Source organism: Erpetoichthys calabaricus, chromosome 13 (assembly GCF_900747795.2).
Source record: "Erpetoichthys calabaricus chromosome 13, fErpCal1.3, whole genome shotgun sequence".
NCBI lineage: Eukaryota > Metazoa > Chordata > Cladistia > Polypteriformes > Polypteridae > Erpetoichthys > Erpetoichthys calabaricus.
In genome coordinates, this window is record NC_041406.2 from 53,779,938 (window position 1) to 53,796,668 (window position 16,731).

The following is a 16,731-nucleotide window of genomic DNA, read 5'->3' on the forward strand; positions in this document are numbered from 1 at the left end:
GGAGGATGAGCACAACCATGCACATAACTACATTTTCTCAGGTGATTTAGCACATTTCTAGAATGAAGGAGGTAATCTCACATGGGCACATGAAGAAAATGAAAACTTCACATAATAACTAAGCCAGAATTTGAAGGCAGATCTGCAAAGCTATGAGGCAGCAGGAATTACCTCCCTGATCTCACAAAACAAAAGCAGTGTACTAGTTGTTGACAATATTCTGTTTGGCCTTCCTGGGCTAATGATCTCCTAGTTTATCCCAGGGGGTTTAACTGGATTCGTATTTTTTGTAGTCATATTCCCAATTGCAAGAGATTCCTTGTTTCAAGATGTTTGCACAAATAGCTGGAGACCAATTGCAGCTACAGCACAACTGCCCTTCTTACCAGGCTTGGTGTTTCTGATTAAGTTATCAGACCTTTGATGTTTAGTAGGACGTTGTACCAGTTACAGTTATGGAATACAATTACTTATCATTTTAAAGAGTTTGTGGCTGCCCAGGTGATTTAAAGGTCCCTTTAATAGTAAAACTTGCACTTGTGCTAAATCATTTCTGCAGTATGTTTTTTTGGAATCAGACACAGAAGTAGGACTTTTCAGATTTATCTTTACTTAAAGAGTCATATGTGACAATAATTTATTGCATTTATTTTATTATGAACACAAATTCAAACTTTTAAGAAATTGTTCAGTCACATGCATGACCTACAAGAACAGACAGCCATTAACCCAGTTTTTCCTACTTTTATAAATGGTCCTTACATGCCTTTTTTACTTAAATAGTCATTTTAAGGCATTACCATATACATTTTATGTTTGTTCTTCAATATTTAAATGAAACATTTTAATTAGAATGCCTTCAAAAAGTACTTGAAGGTTTGTTTTCATTTTGCACAGTTACAAAAAAAAGTCATATTAAGATGAAAAAACAGATTATGTTAAAACAAAGTACTTGGAGGTTTGCTTTCATTTTGCAGAGTTCCAAAAAAAAGTCATTAAGATGAAAAAACATATTATGTTAAACTAGCTGTGCTTCCCATCCAAGAGAGGCTGCAATCTAAATAATCAACCCAGACCTCAGCGTTAATGTTTGCAGTGTGTCTGTTCAGGTGCTGTGTGTCTGTGTTACATACTATTTGGAACAGTATTTATAAAAGCAGTACTAATGTTTGTGATGCGCCATCTGTTGGATAGCAGAGATGTAACAACCGGATAGACACACGACATTTTTCCTTTCATTAAGGTGTCTATCTTCTAATGGAGTTTACATACTCTTCATGCGTGCAGATATTTCTGCAGGCTCTCTGGTGTGTTCTGCAATTAAGTGCTGCACAGTCCTAAGCAGGTTTCTGTCAGGGTATGCAGTTTTGAAATAAGCATGCCTTCTCCATTTCTGCATGGATTTTCTCCCACAGCCCTGTGATACTGAACTAGATTATGCAAGTTTGACAAAAAATGGATGGATATAAACAAAAAATAATTCATAACTGACATATGCTGCCAACTTAAGTATTCAGAACCTTCCTCAATATTTATGGGAGACACCTTTGGTGCCTACAAATTTCCATGATGGAGGTGATTTTTCACTCTCCTGCCTCAATATTTATGGGAGACACCTTTAGTGCCTACAAATTTCCATGATGGAGGGTGATTTTTCATTCTGTCTTCTCAGCAGATTTCACCCCTACTCCTCCCAGTAAGTTTGGGGCATTTTTATGGGCTACAAATGTCAATCTGTACGACAGGTTCTTAATGATGTTGGGCTTTTTTATTCGCAAGTCTCCTGGCACAGTTTGTCCCTCTGCATTACATCTCTCTCCTGCTGAAAGGTGAATTTCTGTCAAGGCTTCAGTTTTTTTCTGACTCTAGCAGGTTTCTGACATCTGCCAGTACCTTAACTCAGTCCATTGTAATTGTTGATGAGATTCCCTAAAAAGGAATTGCCACAGCTCAATACTACACTACCAGAGTCTGCTTCACTACAAGGGTGATATGATAGTTTTTGATGAAATGTACACAGGAGTGTTGTATTTCTGTAAATGTAAACTGCACTTAGTTGCGCTGCGTAACAATCTCAGTTGAGTCATCATTAACAAAGTCTGCAATGCTCAAGCAAAAAATAAAAATAAGTCTCTGTAATGCAAAATGAAAATCACAAAAAACTATTAGATATCCATGTACTGTACATCTCAGAAAAACTGGGTTTGGACCCTGGCACAATGACTGTGTTGAGTTTGCCCATTGTTCCAATTTCCTTGCATACTTTTCCCCCACATCCAAATATATGCATCTTGATCCAAGTGGTATGTTTAAAGTGACCTGGTGTGGGTGTGTGCCATGCAGATTTTTCCTGACTTGCATCCAATGCTATGACAATAGACTTTTCCCTCTTATAATCCTTCATTAGATAGGCTGGATTAAAAATTTGTGCATGGGACACTAAAGAAGACTATGCAGTTGTAATGCAACAAATATTTGAAAGCACTTAGTTACACTTTGGCCAAAAAATTACCCTTAATTGAAAGTGAAGTCTTGTTTTTATGTATAGACATCACTTTTACTTTAAATTCTTCACATGTTTCTGTGGTACTCCTTCCACATCCCCAACACGTCAGTGATAAGTGCTGCTGCTTTGGAAAACATCCTGTTTTGTAGATAAGGCAGATGCTGCTTCACCTAGTGACTATAGACCAGTGGCACTTGTGTCTCATATCATGAAGACCTTTGACGGGCCGAACCTGAATAATATGAGTCCTGTTGTAGTAGACCACCTGGACCCACTGCAGTTTGCTTATTGGACAAAGATTGGAATGGAAGGTACAATTATCTACACGTTCCACAAGGCTTACTCTCACCTGGAAAAAAACTGAGGGTTATGTTTTTTGATTTCTCCAGTGTCTTCAGTACCATCCAGCCATCCCAGTTGAGGGGTAAACTCAAAGATATGCAGATAGATGAGCCTATGATGTGCTGGATAATGCACTGTCTGTCAGGCAGACTACCCTTTATGAGACTTCAAGGACTGTGTTTCTGATGGGAATGTGAGCACCACTGGAGCACCACAAGCAACAGTCCTGTCTCCTCTTCACTCTGTACACTTCACACCATAAATATAATACCAGGTCATGTCACCTGCTGATATTTTCAGATGAATCTGCACAAATGGGATGTATAGATAAGGGGGACGAGACAGAGTACAGGAGTCAGGTGCAAAACCTTTTTTTTTTAGTGCAGAGAGAATTGTATGCAACTAAACATCAACAAAACCAAGGAACTTATTGATTTTCGCTGCACCAAAGAGACTCTAAACATGTCACTATTCAGGGAATGGATGAGGAGGTGGTGCACTGCTACAAGCACTTCAGGGCCCACATCATGGGCAGGCTGGACTAATCTAGTAACACAGAGAGAAATCTATACTAATAAAAGGCAAAGCCCTCACTGACTCACTCATCACTAATTCTCCAACTTCCCGTGTAGGTAGAAGGCTGAAATTTGGCAGGCTCATTCCTTACAGCTTACTTACAAAAGTTAAGCAGATTTCATTTCAAAATTCTACGCGTAACGGTCGACAATGTCCGCCATGTTAAACTTTCTTATTTATGGCCCCATCTTCACAAAATTTGGTAGGCGGCTAACCTGCGCTAACTGAAACCGATGTACGTACTTATTTCAGTGGTATGACTCCACTGTCGGCCGCCATATTGAACTTTCCAATGGTCTTTGTTACTTATGGGCCCATCTTCAAGAAATTTGGTACGCATGTTCCCAACGCTAACTGAATCCTACTTACGTACATATACAGTGCATCCGGAATGTATTCACAGCGCATCATTTTTTCCACATTTTGTTATGTTACAGCCTTATTCCAAAATGGATTAAATTCATTTTTTTCCTCAGAATTCTACACACAACACCCCATAATGACAAAAAGTTTACTTGAGGTTTTTGCAAATTTATTAAAAATAAAAAAATTGAGAAAGCACATGTACATAAGTATTCACAGCCTTTGCCGTGAAGCTCGAAATTGAGCTCAGGTGCATCCTGTTTCCCCTGATCATCCTTGAGATGTTTCTGCAGCTTAATTGGAGTCCACCTGTGGTAAATTCAGTTGAATGGACATGATTTGGAAAGGCACACACCTGTCTATATAAGGTCCCACAGTTGACAGTTCATGTCAGAGCACAAACCAAGCACAAAGTCAAAGGAATTGTCTGTAGACCTCCGAGACAGGATTGTCTCGAGGCATATATCTGGGGAAGGTTACAGAAAACTTTCTGCTGCTTTGAAGGTCCCAGTGAACACAGTGGCCTCCATCATCAGTAAGTGGAAGAAGTTCGAAACCACCAGGACTCTTCCTAGAGCTGGCCAGCCATCTAAACTGAACGATCGGGGGAGAAGGGCCTTAGTCAGGGAGGTGACCGAGAACCAGATGGTCATTGCTCCAGAGGTCCTCTGTGGAGAGAGGAGAACCTTCCAGAAGGACAACTATCTCTGCAGCAATCCACCAATCAGGCTTGTATGGTAGAGTGGCCAGATGGAAGCCACTCCTTAGTAAAAGGCACATGGCAGCCCACCTGGAGTTTGCCAAAAGGCACCTGAAGGACTCTCAGACCATGAGAAAGTAAATTCTCTGGTCTGATGAGACAAAGATTGAACTCTTTGGTGTGAATGCCAGGCGTCACGTTTGGAGGAAACCTGGCACCATCCCTACAGTGAAGCATGGTGGTGGCAGCATCATGCTGTGGGGATGTTTTTCAGTGGCAGGAACTGGGAGACTAGTCAGGATAAAGGGAAAGATGACTGCAGCAATGTATAGAGACATCCTGGATGAAAACCTGCTCCAGAGCGCTCTTGACCTCAGACTGGGGCGACGGTTCATCTTTCAGCAGGACAACGACCCTAAACACACAGCCAAGATATCAAAGGAGTGGCTTCAGGACAACTCTGTGAATGTCCTTGAGTGGCCCAGCCAGAGCCCAGACTTGAATCCGATTGAACATCTCTGGAGAGATCCTAAAATGGCTGTGCACCGACGCTTCCCATCCAACCTGATGGAGCTTGAGAGGTGCTGCAAAGAGGAATGGGTGAAACTGGCCAAGGATAGGTGTGCCAAGCTTGTGGCATCATATTCAACAAGACTTGAGGCTGTAATTGCTGCCAAAGGTGCATCTACAAAATATTGAGCAAAGGCTGTGAATACTTATGTACATGTGATTTCCTAGTTTTTTTATTTTTAATAAATTTGCAAAAACCTCAAGTAAACTTTTTTCACGTTGTCATTATGGGGTGTTGTGTGCAGAATTCTGAGGAAAAAAATGAATTTAATCCATTTTGGAATAAGGCTGTAACATAACAAAAGGTGGAAAAAGTGATGCGCTGTGAATACTTTCTGGATGCACTGTATACGTCCATAGCCTGCAGCTCCGTCGCCGTGTGAGGCGGCGTTGGGTCCCCCATCCCCACACCTCCCACGTAGTTGGCTGCCTGCCTATATAAGGCTGTCCGTCGCTCCGGTCTCTTCATTCCCTTCCTTACTTCGCCACGGTATTCACGTCTCCCTGCTGATAACTGCAGCCTTTTTATTTAATCCATGGCTTCTCCGCTGTTTTATTGTTCGTTTATTACGATTATAGTTACTGTGTAAGTATTTTAGACTTAGTTTACATTGTTCAGGTACCCATATCCTTTATCGTTCCAACCGTACCCCCATTAACATGTCTATCGAGGTGATCACCAACGATCAAAGAACTGTCACTTACCGAGTGGTTTCCATGCCCAGAGATGGCGACTGCCTTTTCCATTCTCTGTGTTACATATTGCACGGCCATATCAGGCTCACTCTTGATTTCCAGAGGAACATTGTGTCTTATGTATTGAATGAGTGGGACAGGTTCAAGGTGTGGACTGATGATGGTACAGGAGATAATTATACTACACAGGAGCACTATAAGAGTGAAATGCTTAAGCCCTTCACCTATGGTTCTGCATGTGAGCTGATGGCTGCCGCTGAATTGTTCGGTTGTCACTTTCAAGTGTACCGAAATGGCCAAATATTTTACACCTTTGGACAACCGCCAATACCTCTTAAACATCTTAGATTCACAAGTGACAATTTGAGTAGTGGACACTGATGTTTATGAATGTTTAAAATCTCAAAAGCTGGATGTGAAGTTACTGATGAAACCCATTTCAATTCAAACGCCTCCAATTTCCAGTAAGGCTCTGCTTCGCAATGACAATAAGTCTCAGGGACAGACCCTACAAAAGGTTGGCATTGACTTGAGGCAAGATTGCTTTTCACATGGCCAACTATACGTTGCATGCTCAAGAGTAAGCTCAGCGCACAGCTTGGTCATATCACCTGTACAACCGGAGGGCCGAACTGACAACGTGGTTTACAAAGAGATCCTTAACAAATAATTATTGGTATATTTTCCCTCAGTTTAAAAAGGTTTACTTTTCTTCTTAATAAAAATTTTAAAGCAGTACTTCGCCGCTGCAAAGCGCAGGTATTTTGCTAGTATATAATAAAGGGCAAAGCTGACTGTATTTTCATGAGACTGTGTTCCTTTAATATGGGTAGTGGCATTCTTTACATATTTGACAAAGATCTGTCTATCTAGTGTATAGTGGCTTTGCTATTGATTTATCTAACTTAAATCTAACTGACACAGTACCTCCCAATTGGCTTGGTGTATGTAAGTGAGTGCAAGTGTTTATTACCTATAGAAGTAGTAATATGAAGCTATGACTGTGGTCAAAATGTGTTACTCAAAATTCAGGCAAATGTAAATTTTAAACCCAAGGGTGTTCACAGAGGATGCTGGGATAGTTTGATAGGCTTCGACATGAAACGAGAACGTTTTGAACATTTTGAGATCCAGTAAGAAACAGTTTTGTCTTCTGGAGCATTAAGCATAAGGAATTCGTTCATTTTCATGTTGCCTGTTTACTTCCCACTACGGTTTGGGTTGCAGTATAAGAAATATACAACACCCTGTTCTATGCGTCTGCTTTGTGATGTTGTTCACTATAAATTGAAATATTTCAAATTGTATTACCTGAAAAAAATCGCAATTTCCATCCTTGAAAACGTGTAAAGCAATGTTGGCGCAGTGCAGCTGCCTGTCGCCATGACATTCAGGACGCAGAAACGAGAGTGTGGCGTTGGAGCTATAAATATGCTTATACGGTGGATTCCAAAGACAAACGCGGATCACGCAGAGATGCTTCTTTCGTTAAGTGCCATTTTAACAATTACACATTATATGATTACTGGTACTTATTAACAGACATATTCGTACTTTAAATTCTAAGCAAGGCTAAAACGTTAAAAATACCATCTTATGATTACGAACCAGTAACCGGAGGTAGGAAAACAGAAGGCTCCTCTAAATTGCGCGGGTTCTCAGAGCCCAAGGCGCGCGGGATGGACTGAAGGCTGGTCTCCCGTGACGTCATTGACCAGGAACACGCCTTCTCTATTACTGTAGATAAAGAAAGTGAACGAGGCTAGGCGCCATTTTCTCACATTAGACTAGGTGGAGAGAGGTGGTTAACGCATGTTCTTTCGGTAAAGAGTTGTATATTATTGTTTCAGTAACTGCTACATTAAGTTTAAGCATATCAGTCTTGCATCCAATCATGAGTGACGTTGAAGACGCAAACTTCGGCGGAAGAGTAAGTATATAGTTAACAACAGCAACTACGACATTTTCTTTTAGGTCTTGTCGCGGTCATACTGTATGCATGAGACTATTCTGACGTCCGGCAGTTATTTTGTTCAGGAATTTGGTAGCCATTCAGTTCCGACAAATATTTTCTAATTTACGAATTATTACAAGTATGCATTCAACGGATTTACATTTCAGTTGTGTCCCATGGCTCATAATTCTAACTAGGCCGCGAGGGGGAGGGGTGGAAAATTCTAGACCGACGCGAGTACTCGCCAATGTGCTTTATTTAGGCCAGCAGCTTTAGGAAACCCTATGGCAATTGCATGTTATTACAAGATGCCGCGTAATAGCGTTTATATTAGAATTTGGGGGTGGGGGGGAATACTTGTAAATTACGGGTTTTAATTATTGCAAATCCTTAGTGTCGACACTCGTGTAATGGAAGGGTGCGACTTTCATTTTACCTATTGTTGACTTGGGTTTTCTCCGTAATATTTTTTTTTTTTTGTGCGGTGACTTGGGTTTTCTCCGTAATATTTTTTTGTGCGGGCAATTCATAACTAACAAAGGTACCTTTTATCTTGCAGAGAGACGGCCTTGTTATTTAAAACATTACTGAATATTGATTGTCTGGAACCTGGGCCCGTTTTGTGCGTTTAATTAAGGAAATAAACGACTTCTGCATATATTGCTTCCGTTTCGGATCTCGTAACAATATTGATTCTCAGTTTTAAACTAGCATCCTCAAGGTTTTTTTGGCGAGGTGTAATATTTTTTATCAGGAGACCATTTTATTTCTCTGCTTTATAAGGCGCTAGCCGTAGAGGTCTCGAAATATCCCTCACGGAAGGTTTAGGAGGTATTGGATTTTCAGTTCCTTTGTATTAATCGCGCAAGTGAACTAATCGTTACAGCTTGTGTGTCTGTGTGTGTGTATGTGTTTTATTCTTTTTAAGAACTGATGTCTTATACCGGTGCGTGTCCTACCCAGATCTCTTCCAGCTTTTATTATAGAATTTAAAGCGATGAGTCGGCGTTTTATCGTTAACTTTTCATCCCAACTTTTTGTAATTGCGCCATCTACAGTGTAGAAGTCAGCACTTTTGTGTTGCCTAATGCATTGCGTTTGCTTGTACGTGTGCAAGTCGGTAGAAGTGACGGACGTGGTCACCCTCGGTAGTTGGAACATACATTAATGATGTTGTTCCTTTTAAGTGTAAACGAGTTCCCTAAAATTTACGAAATGAGCATTTTTACGTTCACATCGCTTTGTTTGATTTCCTTAATGCTCCTTCATTTTTGTCAGGTAAATGCACAAATAGTAGTTGTAGGAGGACAGTCTTATTTTCACTTTTGTGTTGCCTAATGCATTACGTTTGCTTGTACGTGTGCAAGTCTTGTAGAAGTGATGGACGTGGTCACCCTCGGTAGTTGTAACATACATTAATGGTGATCAGTTGTTCCTTTTAAGTGTAAATGACTTCCCTAAAATTTACGAAATGAGCATTTTTACGTTCACAACGCTTTATGTTTGATTCCCTTAATGCTCTCATTCATTTTTGTCAGATAAATGCACAAATAGTAGTTGTAGGAGGACAGTCTTATTTTCGAAGAGTACTATTGTTGCGGTTGATTGCTTTAATGGGGTTTCACCCTCGCCCTTTAGGATTTCTAATGGAAAAGGGATGGGTGGTGTCATTTTATTATGGTGTGGCACCCGTTTAAAAATTTTGCGCCTTTTTGAGTGATCTAGTAATGATATCACTCAAACTCCGTACCATTCTTATTGGGGCTTTACTTGCTTGGGGTTTTTTTTCCATTATAAACAACTCGCTTTAGAAAAACCATAACGTTTAACGAATTAATTGCACAGAAGGGTTAGACAGTGTGCAGTGGGGTGAGAAAAGAGCAGTAGGTAAATTCCAGTCACCTGGAATTTAGGTTTCCTTTTTCCTACTGTATCAGTTTTAAACGGTTGGAAAAACACAGTAGGGACGATTTTTAATCCCCATATGCTTAATTATACTGAATGTTCTTTTTTTATTAAGGTTATTGATCGCGAAGAATTTGAAGAGTATTATCCAAGAATGTGGAAGAATATGCAAGATTACAGAAGGCTAATGAAAAATGTTAAAGATCAGAAAATAAAATATGAAGGGAAAAAAATGAACAGAAGAATGGTCAGATAGAAGCACATGCATTATTTTTTTTAAGTGAAAATTTATGAATATGGGGAAGAATACTGGAATATGAAAATGAAACTGAAAAATGAAGAACGAAGAAAAGTAGAAAGCCTGAGAGACGTAGCGTTAAAAGAATCTGGAAGAATGAATGGGTCCTAGGTTAAGTAAATGTATGGTTTCATGTTCAAAGTGTCTGTATGCTCCCACCGTAGCATAAAGTGCATGACTTAATATAGTAGTTCATTATGTGGTGAACAGGCATAAATAGGGAATTTGTTTAATCAGGGACTGTACTTGTTTGTTAATATAATTATATATTTAGCTCTGCAAATTTTTAATTGCACAGCTTAGGATACTTAACCATTTCTTTTCTGCAGCACATGAAGTTTCTCATTCATAGGACTCTGCAAAATATAGTAAACTTTTTCTCCTGTAATATTAGGAATCACGTTCTCAGTCGAAATCTGAAGGTGGCAGCCCAGCACGTGTGAAGTCTGAGAGTCGATCTGCATCAAGAAGTCCCTCAAGAGCATCAAAACGGTCAGAGTCCAGGTCTAGATCAAGATCCAAGTCACGGTGAGTTTACTGCAGGTTTTCATTTACTTAAACTGATAGTATTTTAGGTGGTATATGGATCGGTTGTGGAGCAAATAAGTCATTTGGATGAGTCCTGGAGAAATAATGATTTTGTTGACTGGATTATCTTTCTGGACTCATTGTTCAAATCGGGCTGTAAAGGCTTCAAAAATTAAAGAGCAGTGTTTTTATGGTGGTTCTCTTGCTTTTAGTGTATTCTTTAAGTTATTGATGGTTGTATTTGTAAAGATAGGTAAATAAAGGAAAATAACTTTTTGTCAAGTTTAGCAGTGCTGCTGGAGAAAATTTGTTCCTCAGTTAATTGAAGGGGAGGAAGGGTTTCAGAATTAATAATTGCTGTACAAACACTGGGATTGTGATGATCAAGTAACTTAATTGTTGGTGCTGAGGTTGTATAAATATTAAATGTGCACTTTTAGTAACTTAGAAGTGCTTTAAAATGAAGTGTAGTTGTGTGCTTCTGTATTTTTAGTGGCTTTGTAAGTTGAATAGTGTGTGTTCAATTTGTGTAAACTTTATAAATCACTTATTTTTACTAGATCACGCTCTCGAAGACATTCTCACAGAAGGTACTCTCGATCTAGATCACGGTCTCATTCTCACAGAAAGAAATCCCGGAGTCGCTCCTATACACCTGATTATCGCCGCAAGAAAAGCAGAAGCGCTTCTCCAATGTCAAATCGCCGCAGACACACAGGCAGCAGGGTATGACATCAGAAAGAGTTGTTACAATTTACATAGTTTGCAGAGTTTTAAACTTTTAATTGTTAAAAACCATTTAGTCGTGTGAGTATGGTGTTTGTTCTTGGTATTTTCTATTTCTATATTCCTCCATTTAGATTCAGTATGTGTGTGGTTGTCTGGTTGGTTTGTTTGTGGTGGGATGGGGGGCACTCTTGCATAAATAAGTTTAAAGGTAGTGTGAATTCCTCAGTCATACAAGTTACATTTAATTCAGGTGTGGAAAAGCTTAGTATTTTCATTTTGTAAGCCAAAAAGCTGATCTTCTCAAGAATAATTGTAATACTTTTTAATAACCCCTTTTATATCAACAGACAAGATTGAACAATGACTTCAAAAAAGAGCCAAACAGTCATTATGATGCAAGGGTATGTGTCACTTTGTCTTATTGGGGGTACATTTACAAATGGTTAAATATACTGAATATGCCTCATGTGGTTTTAGTATGTAGTTGTGTAATGCCTTTGTGAAGTTTAGAGAACTTGGTTAAAATGAATAAACTTGACTTGGATTCACAATATAAAAGGGGTTATTAAATTGTTAAAGATTTTGTGGGGTTAATTAACCTTGTTTTGATTTATTCATTTTAATGCAGTTGTAGCATGTTCATAATGTATTCAAAGGAATCGCTAAATCTGAGCAGTAGAAAACTCAGAAACTTAGCTTTCTCACCAGGCAAACCCGGACCCAAATACCTGCCTTGGGGTTTTCGGTTTGAGCCTCTACACCACAGAACGTGACCTTCGTGAAGTCTTCTCTCGCTATGGACCACTGGCTGGAGTCAATGTTGTGTATGATCAGAGAACTGGACGATCAAGAGGATTTGCTTTCGTGTATTTTGAAAGAATTGATGATGCAAAAGAGGTCTGTATTATTCTCTTCAGCCCATACATATTGCATTTTAAATGTTCTAGTATTGTCGCTAGTTTCTTAAAAATGAAAGATGAATAAATGTTTCAAGTTGTCCTTTGTCCTGTATTTAGTATATGTCCCGTTGCTGACAATCAGGTGTTTTCTTAGAATTGTGTGTGTGCTCTTTAATTATAAAAGCTTTCATGCTGTCAATATCCTTATTATTTAGGCAATGGAGCGGGCAAATGGAATGGAACTGGATGGCCGGCGGATACGTGTAGATTACTCCATCACTAAACGACCACATACACCCACTCCTGGAATTTACATGGGAAGACCAACACAGTAAGTATGCTTGAAAAACTACCATTGGTATAATTTTTGTGACATATTGTACAGGTTTTTATTTAATTAAAAAAAAAAAAACCTGAGGAATATGGCACATTTTTTGATTAATGTTTTAGTAAAGAATAAATCAAATTTGTATTAAAGTTCACCATGCTGAACTTGCAGAACAGGCATGTTAAAGGTTCGTGTGCTTTGATGAAAGATATGGAAAGGTTTTAGACTGCCAGTGTGTGTATTGTATAGAAAAAGGGTAAAGTTGTGACTAAGACATGAAATGTACCATATCGTATTAAAGTCTATGTATATTTCAGATGTTGGCTCAAAAGGTTGTATAAAAAGTCAAATAAGTAGCCCTAATGTGGTAGAGGTTCTGTTGTGAAAATAGATGATGTTGTTTCCTGAATGTCTTTACTTACCTTCTTGCAGCAGTGGAAGCAGTAGCAGCGGTGGCCGTAGACGTGATTCTTACTATGACAGAGGATATGACAGATATGACCGATACGATGAGTACGATTATAGATACAGGTGACTGATTTTCATCACAGAAAATATTTGTGATTTTAGGCTGTCAACCTCATTTTTATATATATATATATATATATATATATATATATATATATATATATATATATATATATATATAATATGTAAAAAAAATTTTGTATATGTAATTTATTAGTGCGTGTGTATGTATATAAAAATAGTCCTCCCTCACCTATCGCGGGTGTTATGTTCTACAGCCCTCCGAAGTAGCGTCCTTGTATGTATTTTATATGTATTTTAACGCTTTATAAACCCTTCCCACAGTCTTATAAACTTTACCGCCTTATTACATCCACTTACAACTCATTTTGCGCCCTGGTTAAAGGACACTGCGGCCGTAGATCTCTTATATTCTCTTCCTCCTTTTTAAATAAAACTTATCCAAACCTTTTACCTTTTCGGCGATCTAAATTAGCATCTTCCATTGGCGCTTGGGCATGGTCCCTGAAGCGGGAGCAGATCGTTTTGGAGCCATCACAAAGGGCTTGATTATGCACAGATAAACACAAGTTAACTCTTTACACAGCGAAACAAGTTGATGCTGAATGAGCGAGACCAGACTTCCTGGTTAACACAGCAGAATAGAATTTGGCGCACTATCTCTGAGCCAATCAGCACACAGGATCTTGACTGCGTGCTGTGATTGGGTAGCTTCTCAGCCACCTGCCAATAGTGTACCTTGTATGAAATCAACTGGGCAAACCAACTGAGGAAGCGTGTACCAGAAGTAAAAAGACCCATTGTCCGCAGAAACCCGCGTTATATATTTAGATATGCTTACATATAAAATCCGTGATATTGAAGCCGCGAAAGTCGAAGCGCGATATAGCAACGGATTACTGTGTGTGTATGTATATATATATGTGTGTGTGTGTGTTTATAGGGTGGGGCAACCAGGGTTGTCCTGTAGTTTTAAGTTTTGTCTTGCAGTTCCAAATGAGATTGTGTATTCTGTGATTGGCTGGTGCTCTTTCCAAGACCTAGCAAACCAATGTGGGTGGTGTAAAACGTAGTGAAGTAACTTTGATTTTTGGCTTTCCTTCGTTAACCTCCTTGGTGTGTTTTGTTTTTTTTTTTAATAAAAAAGTCTTTTTTTTTTTTTTTTTTTTTTTTCTTGCAAGTTATATCATCTTTCTACTGTAGAACAGTCGGGTGTAGAAAGTATGATACAAATAATGATGAATAATAAAAATATAGCTAATGCCATATGTACTTTAAAAATGTGTTTGCATGGAATCTTGAAGCACAGTGAAATGCAACAATCCATCAGTCGGGACAAAAGTAACGTGATTCTTTGCAGATTTTCTTTTCAGACTGATCAGCTTTTGAACAACACACTACAAGTGAGATTGACACAAGTGTCGATTTTGGATTTGTCAATCACTTTTGATTTCACTGCCTTAAGTCAGATTCATTTCGTCATCCCTGCCTGTATCACTGTCGAGCATGCAACAGCTGGGCTGCTGAAAAACATTTCTTTCAAGAAGCCATTATGAGGCTAGGAGAAGATGTGTCTGCACTGTTACCTGAATAACACTCTGGCCTATAGCTGACACAAGATATGCCTATATCGTTTCTCATCAGTAATGCTGTTGGCACTTTTACACCCTGAGTAAACCTCCGGTCTAACATTTACGTGAGATGCGTCCATACTGTTGCCTGAGTTACACTTGGGTCAAATGCCGAGGTTAACTTTTTTTATTCTTGGAATGTCAATTTTGTGCAAATATAAAGTTATTAATCAATTTTCAGTTTATCTGGTAATTTTTTCCCATGTTTTAAATGTAGCTTTTCTAAATGTCTCTTACAGCCGTAGAAGGTCTCCATCTCCCTATTACAGCAGATACAGATCTCGTTCCCGGTCACGGTCCTATAGTCCACGTAAGTTTGCATGTGTTAATAATTGCAATTTATACTAACTAGCTGTATCTGCAGGTTATTTTCAAAGTAGCTTTTTTCTCTCTGCCTCTGTAGGGTGCAAATAGGCATTGGGTCTTTAACTTTTTTGTTAAAAGGTTTTTGCTATTTAGACCATCACAATTTATAGAGGCATTTTTGTTTCTTTCAGGACGTTACTAAGTTGAAGGAGGTCAAGCACCTTGGATATTTTCCTAGTGAACTGTACAATGTTTTAAATACTTTTCTGTTTTTTTATTTGTTGTGTACAAATGGGGGTCATAAAGATTAAGTTTGTTCTTCACTTCATTTTATTAAAAATTTTGTTTAAAGGATTTTGTGTAATATACTATTTTGGGGGAGGGAGGGAGGGTGATACACTTAATCCCAAATTTAAATCTGTTCCATTTAATTTCCCAGCTGTAATAAAATAGTTTACTGTAAATGTTTCCATTCAATGGATTTTTTTGTGCTCAATATGTAAAGTTGAAGATTCTTTCTTTTTTTCTAATCTTGAAAATTTGGTAAAATGTGTTAATTGGTTACAGGAACAGTTTCTCCAGCTTGTAAAAGTAATGTAAAATTATTTTTTGGTCTCTGTATTTACAAATAAAAATGCATATTGTGTCATCTGTTCATTTATTTAATGCTGTATTTTTCTCAGTCTTGGTGCATGTAATTGTTAATAAAATTTGGATTTTGAGAAGCCATGATTTTTTTTTTTCCCTGTTATAATCCCACAAATTTAGTGTATTGGTTAGCAAAGTGGCTAATGGTTTTCATGTTCCAGATAAATATTGTTGGAATTTAAAATATTGGCATTTAAAATTATGCCACTTTTTATTTTTAGGTAGAGGTTCTTGCTGCATTTTTCTTTCTTCAGCATGCACTTAAGATCTATCTAGTCTTGGTTATAGTAGGGGAACTGGGTTGAGGTTGGCGTTATACTTTTTGTACAAGCAGCAAACCCCTACTGCTGAATGCTTATGTTAGATATCTAATGGAAATATCTTTTGAAAGAGTATTGTGGTGGGGGGTTTAATCCCTGTCAATTGTTCAGTTGGACTAGACACCCTTGAAGCCATGTTCCCTTTGAAACACAAAGTGGAGTATCAATCTATTGCATGTGTCAAGTATTAATTTTTTTTGATGTAAAGCACAGTGCAAGACACGGTAGCCTAGATCAGTGCTCCGCAACCGGTGTGCCACGGCACACTGGTGTGCCTTGAGCCGATACAGGTGTGACGCGGTCAAATAAGACAATTTTCTAACTAAATAATATTTCAACGGTCCTCCTTAGAAATACAATAACGAGAATACGTGCAATGAAATATTCGCGTAGTCTTTTAAAGGTTTCATAATTTTATGTGTCATTTCTCTGAAATAATAAATCCTGTCGCCTACAACGTAGGCCCTACGTAGTCGCCAGACAACTCTGTAGTTTGCTTTGATAGGCAGAGCGCTCCATGCCCTCACCTAGATTCAATTCAAGCCGACGTATTAGTCGTGCTACGTCGCATTCACTCGTCTTGCGACAGTAGTTCTCATTCATTACTATTAGTTGTGTTGCTGAATTGTGTATGGTTAACGTTCTTCGTGTGATTCATATTTAGTTTTGTACCCCTTTAAATATGGATACATTTTTACGTGGAAAAGATTCGTCTTCACGTACAGATGATGAAGAACCCAGCCCAAGTGTTGCAAAGAAGATTGTGAAAAGGAAGTACAACGAAGACTACATTCGATATGGATTCTCGTGGTGTGGTGACGAAACGGCTCCAAAGGCACAATGCATCATTTGCAGCGATCAGCTATCAAACGAGGCAATGGCACCCAGTAAACTAAATCGCCATCTAAATTCAAACCATCCCAGTTACGCCAAAAAAGACAAC

General features: G+C 38.6%; 1 protein-coding gene across 5 annotated transcripts; it reads left to right on the top strand.

Moving 5' to 3' along the window:
- Window positions 1–7,515: 7,515 nt before the first annotated feature.
- On the top strand, window positions 7,516–15,481 carry tra2a (transformer 2 alpha homolog). Of its 5 annotated transcripts, none has more exons than XM_051936020.1 (10): window positions 7,518–7,683; window positions 9,728–10,032; window positions 10,305–10,438; window positions 10,999–11,164; window positions 11,515–11,568; window positions 11,864–12,064; window positions 12,282–12,397; window positions 12,827–12,925; window positions 14,754–14,824; window positions 15,012–15,481. In XM_051936020.1, the coding sequence occupies exons 4-10, from the start codon at window positions 11,132–11,134 to the stop codon at window positions 15,020–15,022; spliced, it is 585 nt and encodes a 194-aa protein (XP_051791980.1). In that variant the 5' UTR covers window positions 7,518–7,683; window positions 9,728–10,032; window positions 10,305–10,438; window positions 10,999–11,131; the 3' UTR covers window positions 15,023–15,481. The 5 variants fall into 5 exon arrangements, with proteins under 5 accessions (XP_028674113.1, XP_028674114.1, XP_051791980.1 ...); XM_051936021.1 differs by having other exon boundaries at window positions 9,728–10,021; XM_028818280.2 differs by lacking the exon at window positions 9,728–10,032 and having other exon boundaries at window positions 7,516–7,683.
- The last annotated feature ends 1,250 nt before the right edge of the window (window positions 15,482–16,731 follow it).